Source organism: Protopterus annectens, chromosome 8.part0, assembly GCF_019279795.1.
Source record: "Protopterus annectens isolate FY-2018-M chromosome 8.part0, PAN1.0, whole genome shotgun sequence".
Classification (NCBI taxonomy): domain Eukaryota; kingdom Metazoa; phylum Chordata; order Ceratodontiformes; family Protopteridae; genus Protopterus; species Protopterus annectens.
Genome location: NC_056741.1, coordinates 363255725 through 363274299, shown reverse-complemented (window position 1 = coordinate 363274299; position 18575 = coordinate 363255725). Strand labels below are relative to the sequence as shown.

The following is an 18575-nucleotide window of genomic DNA, read 5'->3' as shown; positions in this document are numbered from 1 at the left end:
TAACAGTCTGGTACTGATGTTGGCATGTAGGCTTCAGTGCCCCCCCCCCACCCCCACCCCATACTCGTGCCTTTGCAGAAGGTCCAGAATCTCTCCCTCTTATCCTGGTGCTGCTTAACTCTTTCTTCTCACTTTTTTCCCCACTTCCTGCTCCATAACCAGGTCATACTGATGCTTACTTACTTTTTCTGAAGTTTAATCTAACTCCCTTTGTACCTCACACTGCTTCATTGCCTGAGCTGCTTTTGTATCCAAGAATTTCATTCCACCCCTAGTCTTTTTACTTCCAAATGAGGTTTGAGATCAACTGAGGGTTGACTAAATTTCTTTGCTGTATGTTGTGCATCAACAGATATTGCCTGGTTGTCACTGTATGTGGATGAACATCAGATTAGACAGCCCAAACAATAAAAGCATCAAGTCAGTTGATGAATGAGAAGAAATTTGTGGTTAAAGAACTCAGACTTCCTATTTTCAATTTAAGTACTAGAAGCTTCTCATCCAAAAAATAATTAGTTTTTTTTCTAAAGATCTGTTTGTTGTGTCAGCAATTAGAGCCAATTTGATCAACACCCTAACAGAACTGAGATTATATGATCACAGGTTAAATCTACAATATTTATTATAGCATGTTTCTGACAGCTAACCTGCTAGTTTCAGAAAGAAAAACAAACCTACTATTGGTGCTGATCCTCAAGAAGTATGAAAAGGAATGTGATTCAGAAGTGAGACAATTATGGGTTAAGCCTCCAATTAATAGATATTTTAATTTGATATTGGGCATAAGGAAGGGTTGCTTTAAGAAAACTAAAAATTGTAAAGGACTTATTGTTTTATGAATGCCAATAATGGGAATTATTAGTGATGGACAAGGTCCAATATTATAGTAAAATTTATGTGTTACCCATTGTTGCTGATTGTTACAAAACAGTGGCATTGCATGGTATTTAGAAGCATTTAAAGCAATGGATAATATAAATTCTTGCTTGAGCAGGGATATGTCAATGTAGATTTGTGTGTGTGTGTGTATGTACGTACACACACACACACACACACACACACATATATATATATATATATATATATATATGTATATACACACACACACACACACACACACACACACACACACACACACACACATATATATATATATATATATATATATATATATATATATATATATATATATATATGTACACACACACACACACACACACACACACACACACATATATGGCTCTACTTTCAAATATCGAAATACTGAAATATCGAGACTAGAATACCGAAAGTGCAGTTGTTCGAAACTGCATAATGACGAATCTGAGGTTGCCAAATCCGAAGTAGTAGTAGTGCAGTCTGTTCTGCGTAGTATGTTGTCCCTTTAAGGTTTAGTGGTTTCTGGGTTGTAAACATGGCAGCTGATGTGTGGTTATGTTTGGAGATTCAGGTAGGTTTGTAGTGTGTGAGGGTTTTCAGTAGAAATGTGTTTTATTTTAGTTTTATTTGTGTGTAAGTATTGAAATTGGTGATTTTTGTTCCTGTGTAGTGTGTGTATTTCTTATGGGTATAAGTATGACAGTGTGCAGTGGGATTGCAGGGTGCGTAACAATACATTTGTTGTTTCTTTCATGGTAGTGTGACCTCGAAGTTGGTATGTATAAGTACCGGGGTTGTGGGGGGCACAGCCCCATGCTTAAACATATAGTAGTGTTAAGTGTTTTGACTTTATTTTTATGTTTTTTTGTTGGGGGAGGGTTGGATCTTTCCTTGTGGTCCTTTATTTTCATTATTTTGAACATCGATGTTGTGATTTTTTGTTTGTATGGCACTTTGTGATTCTGGTCTTAAGATTGCGAAATTCTGAATTTCAGTATTTTGAGATTTGAAAGTAGAACCATATACTACATGTGTGTGAGTGTATATATGAGTGTAGGTACTAGTTCAACTGTGCACCTTCACTGATACCTGTTTTGCTGACACAAACTGATGTCCAACAGGTGTGCGAGATCGACAATTCCTGGGTAAGAGAATATTCCCTTTCACCGGAGGTTGTGCCATCTTGGAGCTAGTGTATATATAATTAGCGGGGAGCACAGCTCACACATTGGGGATGCAGGGGGGCTTCCCCTCTAAAAAGCATCTGTCTTTAGTTTAGACTGCTCATAAGCAGAATACATCGGCCTTTGTTGTTTCAATTTTTTTATGTCAGTCTTCTGGATGTAGATGTAGGTGCACAGTCAGTCTAGTGCACTACACCTGTGTGTATGTGTGTGTGTGTGTGTGTGTGTGTGTGTGTGTGTGTATATATATATATATATATATATATATATATATATGTTCCTAAACCAAAAAATGGTGTTTTATTTTGTATTCCAAATATTCATAAAGATGCTGGAAATCCTCATTTCAAACCCACAGTGTTGGTTAGTAGCTCTAAAACAGAGCTATTAGCCATGACTGATAGCACAAATGCCTCCTTCACATACAAAGGATCCTTGGGAACTTTTTGAGCACATTGACTGTGTGTATGCTGGTGATGAAATTTATGTTTTCAGTATATATCACCAGCTTATATAAATCAGTCCCACAAGATATAGGAATTTAATATACAAGACAGTGTTTAGCCACATGTACTAACATTACTAGTGTGGATATTAACACAATTTATATACATCAATCCAACAAGGTGTACAAAATAAATATATAAGACAGTGTTTAGCCATGTGTGCTAACATTTATGCTGTGGATAACACAATTTATATACTTCAGTCCCACAAGATGTAGGAATTTAATATGTGCGACTGTGTTTAGCCAAATGTACTAACATTATAGTGTGGATTTTAACACAATTTATATACATCAGTCCCACAAGATGTACAAAATAAATATATAAGACAGTGCTTAGCCATATGTGCTAACATTTATGCTGTGGATAACACAATTTATATACATCAGTCCCACAAGATGTAGGAATTGAATATGTAAGACAGTGCTTAGCTGCATTTACTAACATTACTAGTGTGGATATTAACACAATTTATATACATCAGTCCCACAAGATGTAGGAATTGAATATGTAAGACAGTGCTTAGCTGCATTTAATAACATAACTACTGTAGATATTAACACAATTTGTTTGCCAATAGATGTAGTGCTGAAAAACATCTTATTTGGCAAACAATATTTTAGTCCATTAAACCCGCCCCCCCTTAAACAGCTTATCAACCCTAACTGCACACCTTTATCTACTCCCAACTTATATAACTTTCTTTAACTTTCTAGACCCTGTCTTACATTAACTTCTCTATCCTGAGCACATGACATATATTCTTACCTGCATAATTTAAGATTTTACATCTGGTGACAAAAAAAGAAGTTATGTACTCACCATAACGTTCTCTGTGAGTTGTTCATCTCTCCTTCATTCTTACTGATGGGTTCAGAGCCGATCCTCGGCTCCGACTCTGCCAACTGCAAAAACTCGAGCTCTTCAACCAGCTTGAGGCCAACTCCCTATCCCATGATGCACCTTGTGCTTCCCACAGATCTTGTTTGCTGCCAACAAGCTACTTACCATTACTAATATGCTAAGATTAGAAATTGGATAAGAGACATTAAAAACCATGCCATAAATGCATTGTCGGTCCTCAAAAAGCCTGGATGGGGGTTGGAGGGTGGGACGTAAGAATGAAGGCGAGATGAACAACTCACATCGAATGTTATGGTGAGTACATAAGTTCTTTATGTGAAGTTGTTCTATCTCACCGTTCATTCTTACAGATGGGTAGCATCCCAAGCACCATCTTTCTCGGGTAGCTCACGGGAGAATGTTCTTCAAGACAGTGGAACCAAAGGAAGCCGTGTCCCTGGAGACCTTGCCTACTTTGTAATGAGTGATGAAGGTATGAGGCCTTGACCAAGTACCTGCTGCACAAGTAGTATCTAATGGTAATTTAGCCGTAAAGGTTGATGAAGTAGATATAGCTCCAGTAGAGTGGGTCTTTATCTTCTTGTTGTAACTGTGCATTCACTGAACTGTAAGTGAAGGAAATACAATCTGATAACCATTTTGATAAAGTGGTTTTCGCCACTGGAGCATCTTTTTTAGACTGTGAGAAGGAGACAACGAGCTAATCTGTTTTTCTGAAATGTATGGTCCTGCCTAAATAGAATCAAAGTTGTCTGTGAACATCAAGCTTGTGCAGCATATTTTCCATCTTATTAGTGTATGTAGGGAAAATACGGGCAATTCAATTGATTGGTTGAGATTTGTTTCTGAGCAAACTTTAGGTAAAAATGATGGATTCATTCTGAGTGAGAGACTGTCATTATGGAAAATCAAATAAGGGGATTTAATGGACAAGGCCTGTAACTCTGAAACCCTCCGAGCAGAAGTAATAGCTATTAAAAATATGGTTTTCCATGATAGATAAGCCACAAGATGAAGCTGGTTCGAAAGGGGGTATGATTATTTGGGAAAGAACAAAATTTAGATTCCGTGGCATAGCTGGAGCTTTGATGGGTGGTCTCATATGAATAGTACCCTTGAGAACGGCTTTGGAGAGTCTATGTGACATGATATTAGACCCCTGGTCACCAAGATGAAAGTTAGAAATTGCTGTCAGTTGAACTCTAATGGTTGCTGCCACAGCCCCTTCATTGAAAAGTTTAGTCAAAAACTCCAGAATGGATGAAACTGAAGCCAAATACAGGTCAATATTGTTCTGAAAGAAACCTTTTCCATTTACTCAGATATAACTTCCTGGTAGATGATTTATGAGAGGATGTTAAAATATGCTGAGCCGCAGCTGAGAGATTGTGAATCCTGGCTATGTTGGGAATTGGAGCAGCCAAGCTGTCAGTCCCTCAGTTTGAAGGACTGAAGAGACGGATGGAGACCCCATGATGAATGAGTCATGAGATCTGGCACTGGGTCCAGAATCCAAGGTTCTTTCAATAGGTGAGGCTGGAGGAAGGGGAACCAAATTTGACTAGGCCAGTAAGGGGCTATTAGAATGATGGTCCTTCCCAGAGCCTTGGCTTTTTGTAAAACTTTGGGTATCAGTGGGAAAGGAAGGAAGGCATAAAGGAGACCCAGGGGCCAACTGTGTACAAGTGCATCCCTTGGGGCATCCTCCGGAGGGGGAATTAGGGCAAAGTAGCTGCTGCATTTCATGTTTGTTGGAGTTTCAAAGAGATCGCAGCAAGGCTGGCCCCATCTGTGGAATATCCTTTCCGCTACTTCTTCCTTTAGGGACTCTGCTTAGTTTGTCTGCTATCACAATGGATTTCCCTGGGATGTGTATTGCTATCAGAAAGTGCTGGGTGGACATTGCCCATTGTCATACTCTCAGGGCCTCTCGACATAGAGGATAAGATCTGGTTCCTCCTTGTTTGTTTATGTACTACACCACTGACATATTGTCTGTCTGAATTGCAATAGTTCCCAGAGGGAGAGAGTTTTGAAAGGACTGCAACATGAGAAGTACTGCTCTCATCTCCATGACATTGATATGCAGATGAGCTTCGTATCTCTTCCACGTGCCTTGGGCTGTTCTTCCCTGATAATGCCCCCCCCCCCACTCTGTCAGAGAGGCATCCGTGGTCACCGTGGCTATGGGAGTGGGTAGGACAAAGGGGTGACCTAGAGTTATTTGGTGGGATGTCAGCCACCACTGATGGTCCTTCTTGCAGGAATTCATTATCAGGATTTTGTGTGACATTGGAAGTTCTTGAAAAGACCATTGTGTGAACAGGAGCCATTGCAGTACACGCATATGCATCCGACCTAAAGGAGTCACAATGATCTCTGTCACCATTGTCCCTAACAGTTTGAGTACCATTGAAACCGGGGCTCTTTCACTCAGGAGCAGGTCCAGGACTTGCTTTCATAGAACACAAACTCTTTCTGGTGGAAGGTTTAAGGTCATGGCAATGGTATTTAGCTCTGCTCCTATAAAATTGGTATGTTGCGATAGCGACAAAGCAGATTTTTCTGAATTTATAGTAATCTCCAATTGACTGCATAGGTTCAAAGTTGTGTCCCTTGCTTGTATGAGTTGATGCCTGGTGATGGCAGTGAGCAGCCAGTCATCTAGGTATGGAAACACCTGCAATCCCAAACATCTCAGATGAGCCATGACTACTGCCATGCATTTGGTGAACACTCTGAGGGCTGTAATGAGACCAAAGGGCAGAGTGTGAAATTGATAATGACTGGCTCCCAACCAGAAGCGCAGATGAACTCTGGATGGCCTGTCCATTTTTATGTGGTAGTATACATCCTGGAGATCTATCAAGCACATCCAATTGCCTTTCCCTAAAAAGGGAAGTATTGACTGTAGCGTGACTATCTGGAATTTTGTCTTTCTTACCGACTTGTTTAGTCTGCTGAGATCCAAACTGGGCCTCCAGTCCCCTGTTTTCTTTGGAATTAAAAAGACCCTTGAGTAAGTTCTGGAGCCTTTTTGGTCTACTGGGACTAGTTGGATGACTCTTTTTTTCCAGCAACATTTGAATCTCTGTGGCTACTTGTTCCCTGTGACTGGGTGGAACCTCCAGGATTTTTCTTATGCGGGGGTTGGCAAAGGGAATTGAGTATCTCTGGATATGATGCTTTGTACACAGCTGTCTTTTGTTATTTTTAGCCAAGTGTCTGGATACAAAGAGAAATGTCACCCGACTGCCTCCAGAAATGGACAGGTGGGCCTCCTCTCAGAAGTGCAGATAGGGCTTCCCAAAGAACTGGTCTCTGTCGCCCTGATTCTGTGGACCCCCTCTTCCGCATGGACAGCATCTTCAATTTTTACCCCCTTCTCTACCTCTAGAGGGGGGTTCACCATGAGTGTCCTGGAAAGCTCCTTGTGTTTTATGGAACATTTTCCCTCCCTTCTGACCTTTGGGGTAAGGTCTGGAAGGGGTGGAAAAACAGACTCTGATGGTAGACAGAGTCTTTCCAGCCTGCTCATGCCTGGTAAGAATTTCCTTCACTTTGGGTCCAAAAAGGGATGAGCCATCGAAAGGGGTGTTAATAAAGGATGACTTAAAGGGATCCACAAAGAAGCATAAGCTCATCCAGGAATGTCTCCTAAGAGCAATTCCTGTACCTTCTGCCCTACTCGTTCCATGAGCTGCATACGAGACCAGATGCATGGAAGAGTTTACGAGAGAATTAAGGGCAGTGAGCTGGGAAGTTACTTTTTCTGAGACCCCCCACAGCTAATGAACCCTGTAGAGTATCTCCCAGTTCTTTTAGGAGTTCCCTTTGCAACTTTGCAAAGTGCATTAGATAGTTCAGTGATCGGTGAGCAAATGTTGCTGAACTAAACATGCACTTACCATATCTGTCCATGATCCTAGAATACTTATTAGGAGGATAGACAGACGTAGAAGTTTCTGACACTTCCTTCATGGTGGCTGCTGCATCAACAGGCACTCCTTTGGTGAGGAAGGTCTTGTCCTGGGGAGAAGTTATAAATTTAATAGGCCTCCTAGGGACAGGCTCCATGGTATCCGGGGACTCACACGCACTTTGAGAGATTAGCTCAATTAGCTCATCAAAGGGTGGAGAGACCCAAGTGGTGGAGGGCTGAGATCAAAAAGCCTTCAGGAGGACTGACTCATCATCAGTAAGGTTAATGGACTTCCAGCCATCCCTCTGCTTAAGAATTTCCAGGATATCCCCAAAGGAGATATCCTCAGAGGGGGACCGTGGGGACCCTTCTGACTCATCCAAGTCAGTATCTGAGGTGACAAATTCCTGTGGGGAGTCCAGATGCTTCCTCTTGCAAGTTCTCTTCCTAGGGACTACATCAGTGGGAGCTTCTGGTGAGGTCTCAGAAAAGCAGGGTTTGCCCAATGGGGCTTTCTGAGGTACTGGGTCTCTACTCTTCTTTGGGTTCTGGGGAGCAGAGATAGGCACTGGCGCCTTCGAGGAGGAGGTTGCCAGATCTGATGTGGTTTCCCATGGCGACAATATTCTCATCATGGCGTCGAAAGCCCCCCGGCTTTGATGGGAGGGAACCACCAGATACAAAGCAGCCGATGATTCTGCTCATACCAAAGCAGTGGGCTTTCAGCCAGAGGTAGGTGCCAAACTCATCCGAGCCAAAGCCCCAGGAGGCAAATTTAGAACCAAAAGGTCAGTTCGACTATCCTCCCCGGACCCGACTAGTGAGTGTCGGCTCCCAGACTCCAAGGTTGGCACCAAGCAAGTCAGAGTCGATGGAACCGACAATCCTGGAACATCTGTTCCAATGGTTCTGCTATCATCAGCTCCGAACACTCCGGCTCCAAAGCCTTGAGTTGGATCGGAGGAGGAACAACAGTAGTAGGGGTGGGACTAAATGGTTCTAAAGCCACTGTGGGCAGCGCTGATAAAAGTTTTGCCAATGCCGGTGTCTGCAGAGGCCTCTGCACTACACAGTCCACATCCATGTCAGATAATCTTGAGGACCAAGAAGAGGCCACAGAAGAAGCAATGGATTTCAATATGGGAAACTTAAGGGTCAGAGATACTGGTTCCTACCCACAGTGATAACTGATGGCTCCGAGACAGTGGAGCCGAGGTCAATGTTTTCTCAGAAACTCTGGTTGGAGCCAAAGCGGTTTTCTTCGGTTCGAACCAGAAGACACTTTAGAAGAAGGTTGTTCTTTCGTGAAGCACTCTGCTACTAAAGGAATAACAAACAGAGCAATCCTCTTGTAGGTGAACCTCACCTAAACAGTAGACGCAGTCTGAATGTCCATCTGTGATGGACATCTTCTGTCCGCACTTAGGACATTTTATGAAACCTGATTTCATTTTTTTCTGTTGAGACATATTAGCAAAAGGAAAAAAAATAATCCCCTCAACTATATCAACACAAAAAAAGCAAAATAAGATATCAGCCTTAACTTCCGGCTATCCAACTGCAGTATAAGAGAAAAAGAAACTATCTTCAAGCTTCAACTTCTAAGTTTAACTTTAAACTTTAACTTCAAACTTTAAGTTGTATATATGTGTGTGTGTGTGTGTGTGTGTGTGTGTGTGTGTGTGTGTGTGTGTGTGTGTGTGTGTATATGAATATATATATATATATATATATATATATATATATATATATATATATATATATATATATATATATATATAAACTGGGATAGGTGAACTAGGCCCAATCAAAAAAACGGGCACACAACAGAAAAAAAGTGTTTAAAGAACAAAAAGTGCCAAAGCACATTGAAAAAAATATGCTACAGAGCACTTAGTAACTATAACCCCCCCCCAAAAAAAAAAACTACAACTAGCTAAGAATGAAGATCAAAATTTAGTTATATTCACTGGCCTGAGCTGGTGAACTCCCGATCTGTTACGACGACAAACGAGATCTGAGGGAAGCACAAGGTGCATCATGGGATAGGGAGTTGGCCTCGAGCTGGTTGAAGACCTTGAGCTTTGCCAGTTGGCCGAGTCAGAGCTGAGGATCGGCTCCAAACCCATCAGTAAGAATGAACGGTGAGATAAAACAACTTCACATCTATTGTTTGTCCTTCTGAAAGATGTAGGATTCTAAATCTGACAGATATAATGATTAGTTTACTGTAGTAAATCCTTGTTTTTCATGTATACGTTGCTGTGAATATTTTCTGTAAACCAGTTGTTAATTGTTTTCTTATTTTTGTAAGTGATAATCTGTAGAACATGTGGAGCTTTTCTCCCTGGGCCTGCGCTGAAAAAGTGCTACTTAGCTCAGTTGGACAAACCTGGTCAACAAATGTAAAATAAATAAATAATAAATAAATTGTGTGGCAATGATAGTTGTTATGGCTGCAGCATTTGCCAGTATAGTTTTGGGTTGATGAGAAAGATCATTTTCTGGAAATTTATTTTTCATTTTGAAGAAGAAATTACAATTTTATCATGAGTCATGTGTTTTTTAAATAACAGTACTGAATATTTGCAATTTACTGTTTGTAATGCTGGTTGTAAGGTAAATTGTTTTACTTTAATTATAAAAGTATGGAATATTAGGAATGCATTAGCCAATAAGTGGAAAATTTTACAGAGCAATGAGGAATTTGTTAAAATAGTGATTAGTAATCCATAATTTATTTTTAAAAGTAGTAGTACTATTATGAAAATATTGGAAAATGATAATAATGAATGGCTAACAATGACACTATGAAGGAAAAAAATTATCTTTAAGTGTGATAGATGTAGATAGGTAAAGGAAGGTAAAGTGATGAATTTCACCCACACTTATAGGATCTAAGGTGCCAGTGACCACCACACCTGCAATAACTTGAGGAAGTTTATGTTGGTACGTGCTTAATCTGCAAAAGCTTCTGTGAAGGGAAAAAGCAAAGGAAGCCCTTGCAGTGAATATATGAGCACTTATACTCCCTTAAAAAAATGATGAAATCAGTACTTTTTAAAACATTCAAATAATTCTAAGAACTTAAAGGAATTTTTGTTTTTATTGCTGATCATGTAGAGGCTAATTTGAGAGGAGGATATTTGAATAATGTAGTAAAAGTAAAGAAGCTTATTTGGCAATTGTCCTTAAGAGCAGACAGTGCACCAGGGTTTAAGGATCATATTAATATTAAATGTGTTCTACAAGCTCAAACTATTAGGTCATTTCCATGAGTAATTATGTTTTAATGTTTTTTTCCAAAAAAATGTTGAATTTAGTGTCACATGATTTTCTCCATTATAGCTATGAGACTACACGTTAGTTCTGAGGATATCAAGTGAAGAAAGTGTTAAACGTTTTTGAATAAAGGAATTCATTGTTTTTATTTGTGGCATTTTTTGTTTGTTCATTTGTTTTGTGTTTTGTTTTAAAGTGAAAGCTGCTTGGATTCTTTAAGACAGACAGGATTTGTAGTTCATCCTGCTAAAAATAAGATTTGTATCTTGAAAGCCAGATACCCGCAGCAGGTGATTGGGACAGAGATGATTATACCCCAAACAGTCATAATAGAAGCTGTCAAAAAACTAGCCTACACCTAATACCAAATAACAGGTGAAAGCATTTTTAGGTCTAGCTGGCTACTACAGAAAATCCATACTCAGCTTTGCTACCAGAACCTGTCCTTTGATAGACTCTACAAAATGTAAAGCCCAAATACAGATAAGATGGACCACAGAAGCAAAACAGGTTTTTAACCAACTAAAAAAAAAAAAAATATATATATATATATATATATATATATATATATATATTTAGAACCAGTTTTATTTGCCCCTGACTGTAGGAAACCTTTTGCTGTTTATACAAATGCATTGTAGGTTGAGTTAGGAGCTATGGTAGATGTTGGAGACCACACAGTTTGCTACCTAAGGAGGAAGATGAATAATGCTGACAGAAGATACTTTGTCAAAGAGATGGAATATCTCACTATTAAGTGGGCACTAACTTCCCTACAACAGGGAAATAAATGTGCACCTCTACAGTGGTTATAAAAACAAAGGGATGCCAACCATAAATTGTGCAGATAGTCTTTATTCCTACAGCACATTAAGCTGTCTGTTAAATACAAGCCCAGGCAACAAAAATGCAAATTTACATGGGTTATTTCGGTCCTGCAACCTATCCGTAGTTGTACAGAACAATGAGTTGTGTTGTAAGGGGGTCACTGTGGAATAGTGACTATTTTCTTGTTTAAAGTGCTTGTCGTTCTGTATATATGCCACATATTACTGCGACAAAATTGTATCAGGTATCCAAATGTAAAACTGCTGTAATGCTGTTAAAAAGAAGACTTGTAGCCTAAACATGTAGAGAAACTTGCTTCTCTTGAATAGGGATCTGCAAGACCAAGAATGGAATCTCTTCATGATACTATTGTTGTGGATTAATGGAAGTTGCGGATCCACATATGGAGTACCACATTACCTACAGAGTCCTAAAAGCTGTGCATTTTCTTGTGGAGTACCTGTGCCCTTATCAAAAGTATAAATTGTGGATACATTTGGAGATTATAGTCAGCTTATTCTGATTAATATCAAGAAAAGGAACTGCATAGATTGTTGGGTTTCTGTTAGACTTCAAAAATTGAACTGTGCCCTGAACAGTGTACTTTTGTTTCTTCTTGTTGAGTAAGACTGAAACAAGGTACTCTGCAATGCAGTGGGAATGTTTTGCTATTAAGTGGGCACTACCATCCTTACAATGTCAGTTACTGGGATGCTTTACCCTGGTAAATGACCAAACACCCCTACAATGTCTATACAGTTAAAAGGGTGTCATTCCCAAACTTATGCATGCAGTCTTTGCTCTGAAATCCTTTAAATTTGCTGTTAAAAAAAGACTGGGCAGCAAAAACACAAATATGGATAAGTTATCTCAGACTCAAAACTATTTCCAGTTAGAACTGCTGGGGAGGGAGCATTGTAGCATTGTGACTGTTGCACTCATGTAAAGTGCTTATATACTATTGCTTCACTAGTAAAGTGTGCGATAGTCATCAATTCTGTGTATTTAGACAGCTGTATAGTACCTGCTGTGATGTCATTAAAAAGAAGGCCTAGAGCCTAAACAGGCAGAGATGGTTACTGCTCTTTGAGGATTAGCAAGAACAAGCAAGCAGACTCTTAGGGGTACTGTAACCACAAGATGTTTTGGTGGGCCAGAAGCTATGGATTTACCTGAGGAGTACTAGCTTACTTGCAGAATACTTGAGATGGGAATTTGCTTATGGATTATCAAATTACCTGTGGATATACCAGGAGTCTAAGTTGTATACAGAGTTGGAGATTACATTAAGCTTAATGCTAAACTGAAATATCATGAAAAGGAGCTGCATGAACTTTTGGGTTTCTGACAGACTTTATAAACTAAACTGAAATGTAATTGCCTTAAATAGTGTACATGTACTTCTTTGTGTTGTTAGCAACTTTGAGTTGCTCTACTTGCACTATAATTAAACTGCATACCATACTTGCACTATAATTAAACTGCATACCATACTTGCACTATAAATAAATGGCAATGAAACCATAACCTAAGGCGAATGTGTGTGAAATATGTTGCAGACTCCATGATAGCAAACCCTGCAACATAGTCATAGGCTATTTCTACTAAAACTTAACTGAAATACATATAGGGTTTCCAAGTGTACTGTCACACAAATGTTGTGTTACCTGTTGTATTATGCCACATCTCAAGGGTTCTTCATAATTACTATGCAAAACTAATAAGGCTTCCCCATTACAACCAACTATCATATACAGCTGTTGTATTTCTGATGTCCAGTTAGTACAGGACAAATCATCCATAGCCATTCCACATAGTAGGAGTATGATTTCCAGGCATGCAATGCAATATATACTTCCATCTAGCAATCTGTCACTAGCAGAACAGTTTGCAGTTACTACTAATAAAGCAGGAAGTAAAATGATGACCATGTTATCTGAAGCCTTTGTCTGTTGTTTTATCTTCTCAACACACATCATAGCATCATAGCTGTAACATCTCAACAATCTTATTAGTATTACATACAGAAAGAACACTTCAGGTGTAGTCAGCTGTCAGAGAAGGATACTTGCAGCTGCAAAATACTGCAATTCATTGACATGCATATATTTGCATCCTTTTTATCTTCCTGACAAATTTTACCAGTATTGGTGAGGTTCTCAGACTGATTCAGTGCACACACCATGTATAATGCAGCTGAGGACTGTGATATGGCCTTAAAGAGTAAAGACTGTTTTTCTTACTATATATTTAGGCCAAGTTCGAGCTTATTGTCTCTGAAGCATCCTACCTCAGAAGTCTGAACATTGCTGTTGATCACTTCCAGCGTTCATCAGAGCTTAACGCCATCCTGACTCCACAGGATAAGCAGTGGCTTTTCTCCAGAATGCAAGAAGTACGGGATGTCAGCACAAGGTACGTATATGCACTCAAAGTAAATTGTCTCTAAATAGGGAGGGACATTTTCTAGCTTACACTAGGAAATAATGAAATTTGAAGTTTGTCAGCAGATATGAACTGCTTTACCTCATCTAACAATCCTATGCACTGAATAATTCCTAGTCCTACTTAATTTATTTCATTTTTCCTACATCTGATTATATTGCTGTATGTAATTTACATGCATTTTTGAATTCCAACTCAGTTTTGAATTCCAGAGTTTTCTCATAATTTATGTTCTGTTCTTACTACACTGTGGAAAATGGGTTTCCTCTCGTCATCTCAGTGTCTCTAGATTGTAACCCTCCCCCCTGTAAAGCTCTTCTTCTGAAATATACTGCCTTCCTCAGCTTTGTTGCTTCCTTTGCAGTAAGCAGATGTTTCTTTAAAGACCTTATTTCCATCTTTCTGTCACTGTATAGTTATTAAGTTCAAGTCCTTCTTGAAATATAATTGTATTAAGTCCCTCTTGTAATGTCTTCTGGTGAAGACTCTTACACTGCTATTGTTGTTATCCATATAGCCTCCTTTCTGTAAATCTTTGCAGAGGCATGGTTTCTAGAAATGTACACAGAAGTACACATGTGGTCTAGCTACCTTTCACTGCAGAAGAATATTTTCCTCTACATCCATAAATACTCATCCCTTCTCACACTGACTGTACATCTGCAGATTAGGTAGGATTATATACCAGTTTCCTTCCATTTTTATTATTTATAGTGTCTTGATGTAATCATCCTCTGGACTTTATTACATACTTTCAATAAGCTACACTCCTTTATATAAGTCATAGCTGCCTAACATTTATTTAACTATTCCATCAACTTTGCAACATTTCCTTTTCATCCTACTTATTTTACATTTTATATTCTGCTTAATGAAGGTCTTGGTTTCAACTACAAGGAGGTAAAACATTCCCTCTTTTACTTCTGCTGTGTTTCTGTTAGAAACAGAAAAAGACCCGAACGTCAGCCATGTAGTATACCAACCAACAGTTATGCACATTTCTTTACTACGGACTCCTTTTGCTCCTACTCTCTGTCCAGTTGTCTATTCATTTTTCAAGCTAGCACAATGTGACTGACTCCAGCAGTAGCTAAAGCTATCTATTAAAGTTTGTTTGAGGGTATATAGTATGCCTTCCTAAACTCAAGATAAAGAAAAATAAATTTTATTTTCCCACATCTGCCCTTATCACATAAACTGTTAACAGCCATAGTTACATTCAACTCATACTATACAAAACAACTGCCATACTAGTAAAGTTAAAAAATGTATATGAGGTGGTGAAAATTTAACTTTGTTAGACTTTGGCTGCATGTGTTCTTGGGAGTCCATAATCCTAGCTATTGATCTGAATTGTTTTAATATTCCATAACTTAACTTCCTGTGGGTCAGTTTTGCTTGATTGAAAACAGCAGTGGTGGATTTCATATTAGTCCCTTCAACTTGTTTCAAAATTCTATTGTCAGTATTAATTTGGCTGATTATTTGTTTAATCATTTTTTGGTACTTTGGCTCTCCTGTGTATTTAACTGTGATGTCTAGTGCTATTACAGTCCACGAAGTCTAGGATGAATTTGGATTGAAAATCCCACTGTTTTCCATGAGTAAATGAAATTATCCTCTATACCACTCTGTGTGTTTTAATACCTTTCTTAAATTATTATTTATGACCAAAGCACACATAGTGCAGTAGTGGTTCAAGGTCAAACCGAAGGAGAATATGGGTTTGGGGGGGGGGGTGGTGGCCTAATGGTTAAGGTGTTTGCCTTACAACACAACACACAGTTTTTGAATCACAGGGATAATTGGCTAGGCTTAAAATGGCTCGCAAGGGCAGTTAGCCTAGTACTAACCTATGAACATAATAGAAAAGATAACAAACTACATCAGCAACATTTTTTTAACAATTGTTATTCACTCCTACATTACATAAGTTGCTCATTTCTTACCTTCACTTAAACATCTCTCCTCCTGGATAATTTTCTCTGTGCAGTGCTCCCACAAATTCCATTTATTTCTGTGTCATTTGCACCTTGCCTTTTCTAAATATCCCACCTCCAGTTCTTATTTATTTTGACATGACAAACTTCAGACCCATTGCAATCCTCTCACCACTCTCAAAAATACTGGAAAAATGCATACACAAACAAATCATGAAATAGCTTCTACAGGAAAACGTGTTCACTCCTACACAGCATGACTTTCGCCCTAAGCATAGCACTACAACTGCCTTTATATCCTTCATTAATACTATTTATCTAGCCAGAGACAATAATAAGTTGATCTCCTGCCTATTCCTCAACCTTTCAAAAGCCTTTGATATGGTCTCTCACCCTTTTCTGCTGAACAAACTGGCTAACCTAAACTTTCTGCCTCTACTACTGCCTGGTTTTCCAACTATCTCACTGACTGACTGCAATCAGTGAGATGGCTGTCAGCTCTCTCCCCTCCTCTTCCTGCCAAAATGGGAGTCCCCAAGGAACTATCCTTGGCCCATTACTATTCAGTATATTCACTAGTCTACTCCACACATCCTGTCCATGGTCATCCTTTTTACAATGCACAGATGACTCCACTATCATCACCACCACTGTAGGTACTCCCTCTGACCGTATCTCTTAAAGTCGAGCATCTTTTAACTCAGTTGAATCCTGGCTCTGTGGCAACCAGCTAATTATTAACCCTAAAAAGACAAACTGTTATTTCTCCCAAAGAACTTCACCTACCTTAAATCTACATTTTCTGTACTGTCCCTCAATAACACCCCCATTAATGTTGAACCTAGTACAGAACTACTAGGAGTAATGATAGATGACCATATCAAGTTTGCTCTACATGTAAACAACTGCATCAAAAAGACACAAAAACTTGGCCTTCTTTATCAAAACAAAATGTTTCTAACAAAACAAAAATAACCCTCTGTCATGCGTACCTACTACCTAGCCTTCTATATAGCTGCCATATTCTTACCGATCTGAACTCTACACTACTAACTAAACTAGAGTCTACCTATAACAAGGTTGCCGGATTCACTGCTCTCCAAACTTGTAAATCACATCACTGTCTTTCCCTAAGATACCTAAACTGGCTGGAATTTCCTCACCAGCTTCTACTCTTTCAACTACAGATAATTCACTCTATACTGTACCTGAAATCCTTCTGCCCTAGCCTATCTCCCCCTCATCTCTCAATATTCCCCCACTAGGTCCCTACGTAGCTCTGACTTTAACCTACTACAAATATACAAACCTAACACTAAAATCAGCTGCAACGTCTACAGCTACAATGCCACCATATTATGGAACAAATTACAATTAGAAATCAGGTCCCTCAAACATCCAAATCAATTCAAAACTGCCACTAGAGAGCACCTCCAAATTCATTGGTCCTGCCTCTGCACTCATCCTCCCTGATCTAGCCCATTAATTCATAAGTAATCACCAAAATTTCAAACCTTTTTAGCTCGTAAACGTCTTCAAAGTATTCCCCATCTCTTATCTCCATTTCTAATGTCACGTCTCATGAAATAACTACATACATTGTGAACTCTCTTCACTGTTTATTGAAAATGTTTGTATTGAATAGTTTCTCTTATGCATGCTTATTATGTTTTTTTTCTCTCTCCATTATTATTTTTATGATACAGTTGTAACCCACTGACACTGTTAACACTAAAATTGTAAAACTGTGGAGCTTTTCACCATGGGCCTCCACTGAAAAAGCACTATGTAGCTCAGTCAGTCTAACTCATTTTCAAATGTAAAATAAATCAATAAATCATTTATTTTTTTGTCTTTTGTTTTCTGGGAAAGTCTGGCTGGTCCAAAAGTACCAATTTTCAGCAGAGCCCCAAGAAGAAAAGATCCAATTACATAAAAATACAAAAACTGAAGATGTAAAAACTATAGCAAAATGATTATGTAGATGATACAGCTGAAGTGCACTAAAGAATAGATCAGCAGCAATAATACAGAATGCAAGTACACTGTTTACGCATTGAAAAGCAAGACCAGACAATAGAAATAAGTTTGCAAATTAACAGTGAAAAATAGTAGCACATGAAGTGTGAAGTATTTTGAACATGTTCTAAAGTATTTACAGTAAAGGTATGGGTACAGGTGGTAAAAAGCAGCTATGGAAAGTGGAGGTAATTAAGGAGGGTAAGAATTCAGCCATGAATGAAACAGAAGCACAGCCAAGACTTGCATCAGAATTCTTTTACTGCATGTGTTTAAAGGTATGAAGGTTTATTTAGCCTAATAGAGGTGTAGAATTCCAACTTGGAATTCCAAAAATTCCAAAATAGGAGTACAGGCTGTGTCTGGGGATTTGCTTAAGTTGATGTACAGACAGGAGATGTTTGTCATCTGTTAGGGTGGATGTTATGTTATGGTGAATGGTATCAAGGACAGAGAAAGCCATAGGTTTATATATAATGTGATGTGTGGTATTTAGCTGTAAATAATTTAAGTGATGGAGAAGTTCAAGCCACTTTAAGGCCTGGAGTAATGTTTAGTGGTGGATGCACAGTGCTGCACTGGCAGTGAATTTTGCAGTTTTATTGTAGCATACTTCTAGCATGGCTTTTGGAGAGATTTGTAGGCTAGGAAGGATTGTAGCCCCATAAAGGAGTGAAGGTAAGAGGTATGTGGTGGCAAGGGTGGC

At 38.9% G+C, this 18575-nt stretch overlaps 1 protein-coding gene across 2 annotated transcripts in view; it reads left to right on the top strand.

Moving 5' to 3' along the window:
• The window catches only part of LOC122808811, a 2021113-nt gene that overhangs the window by 1356349 nt on the left and 646189 nt on the right, over window positions 1-18575 (top strand). For both annotated transcript variants that reach the window (XM_044079872.1, XM_044079871.1), the window contains one exon: window positions 13720-13880. In XM_044079872.1, coding sequence (XP_043935807.1) covers window positions 13720-13880 — 161 coding nt within the window. The remainder of the gene's footprint in view (window positions 1-13719; window positions 13881-18575) is intronic.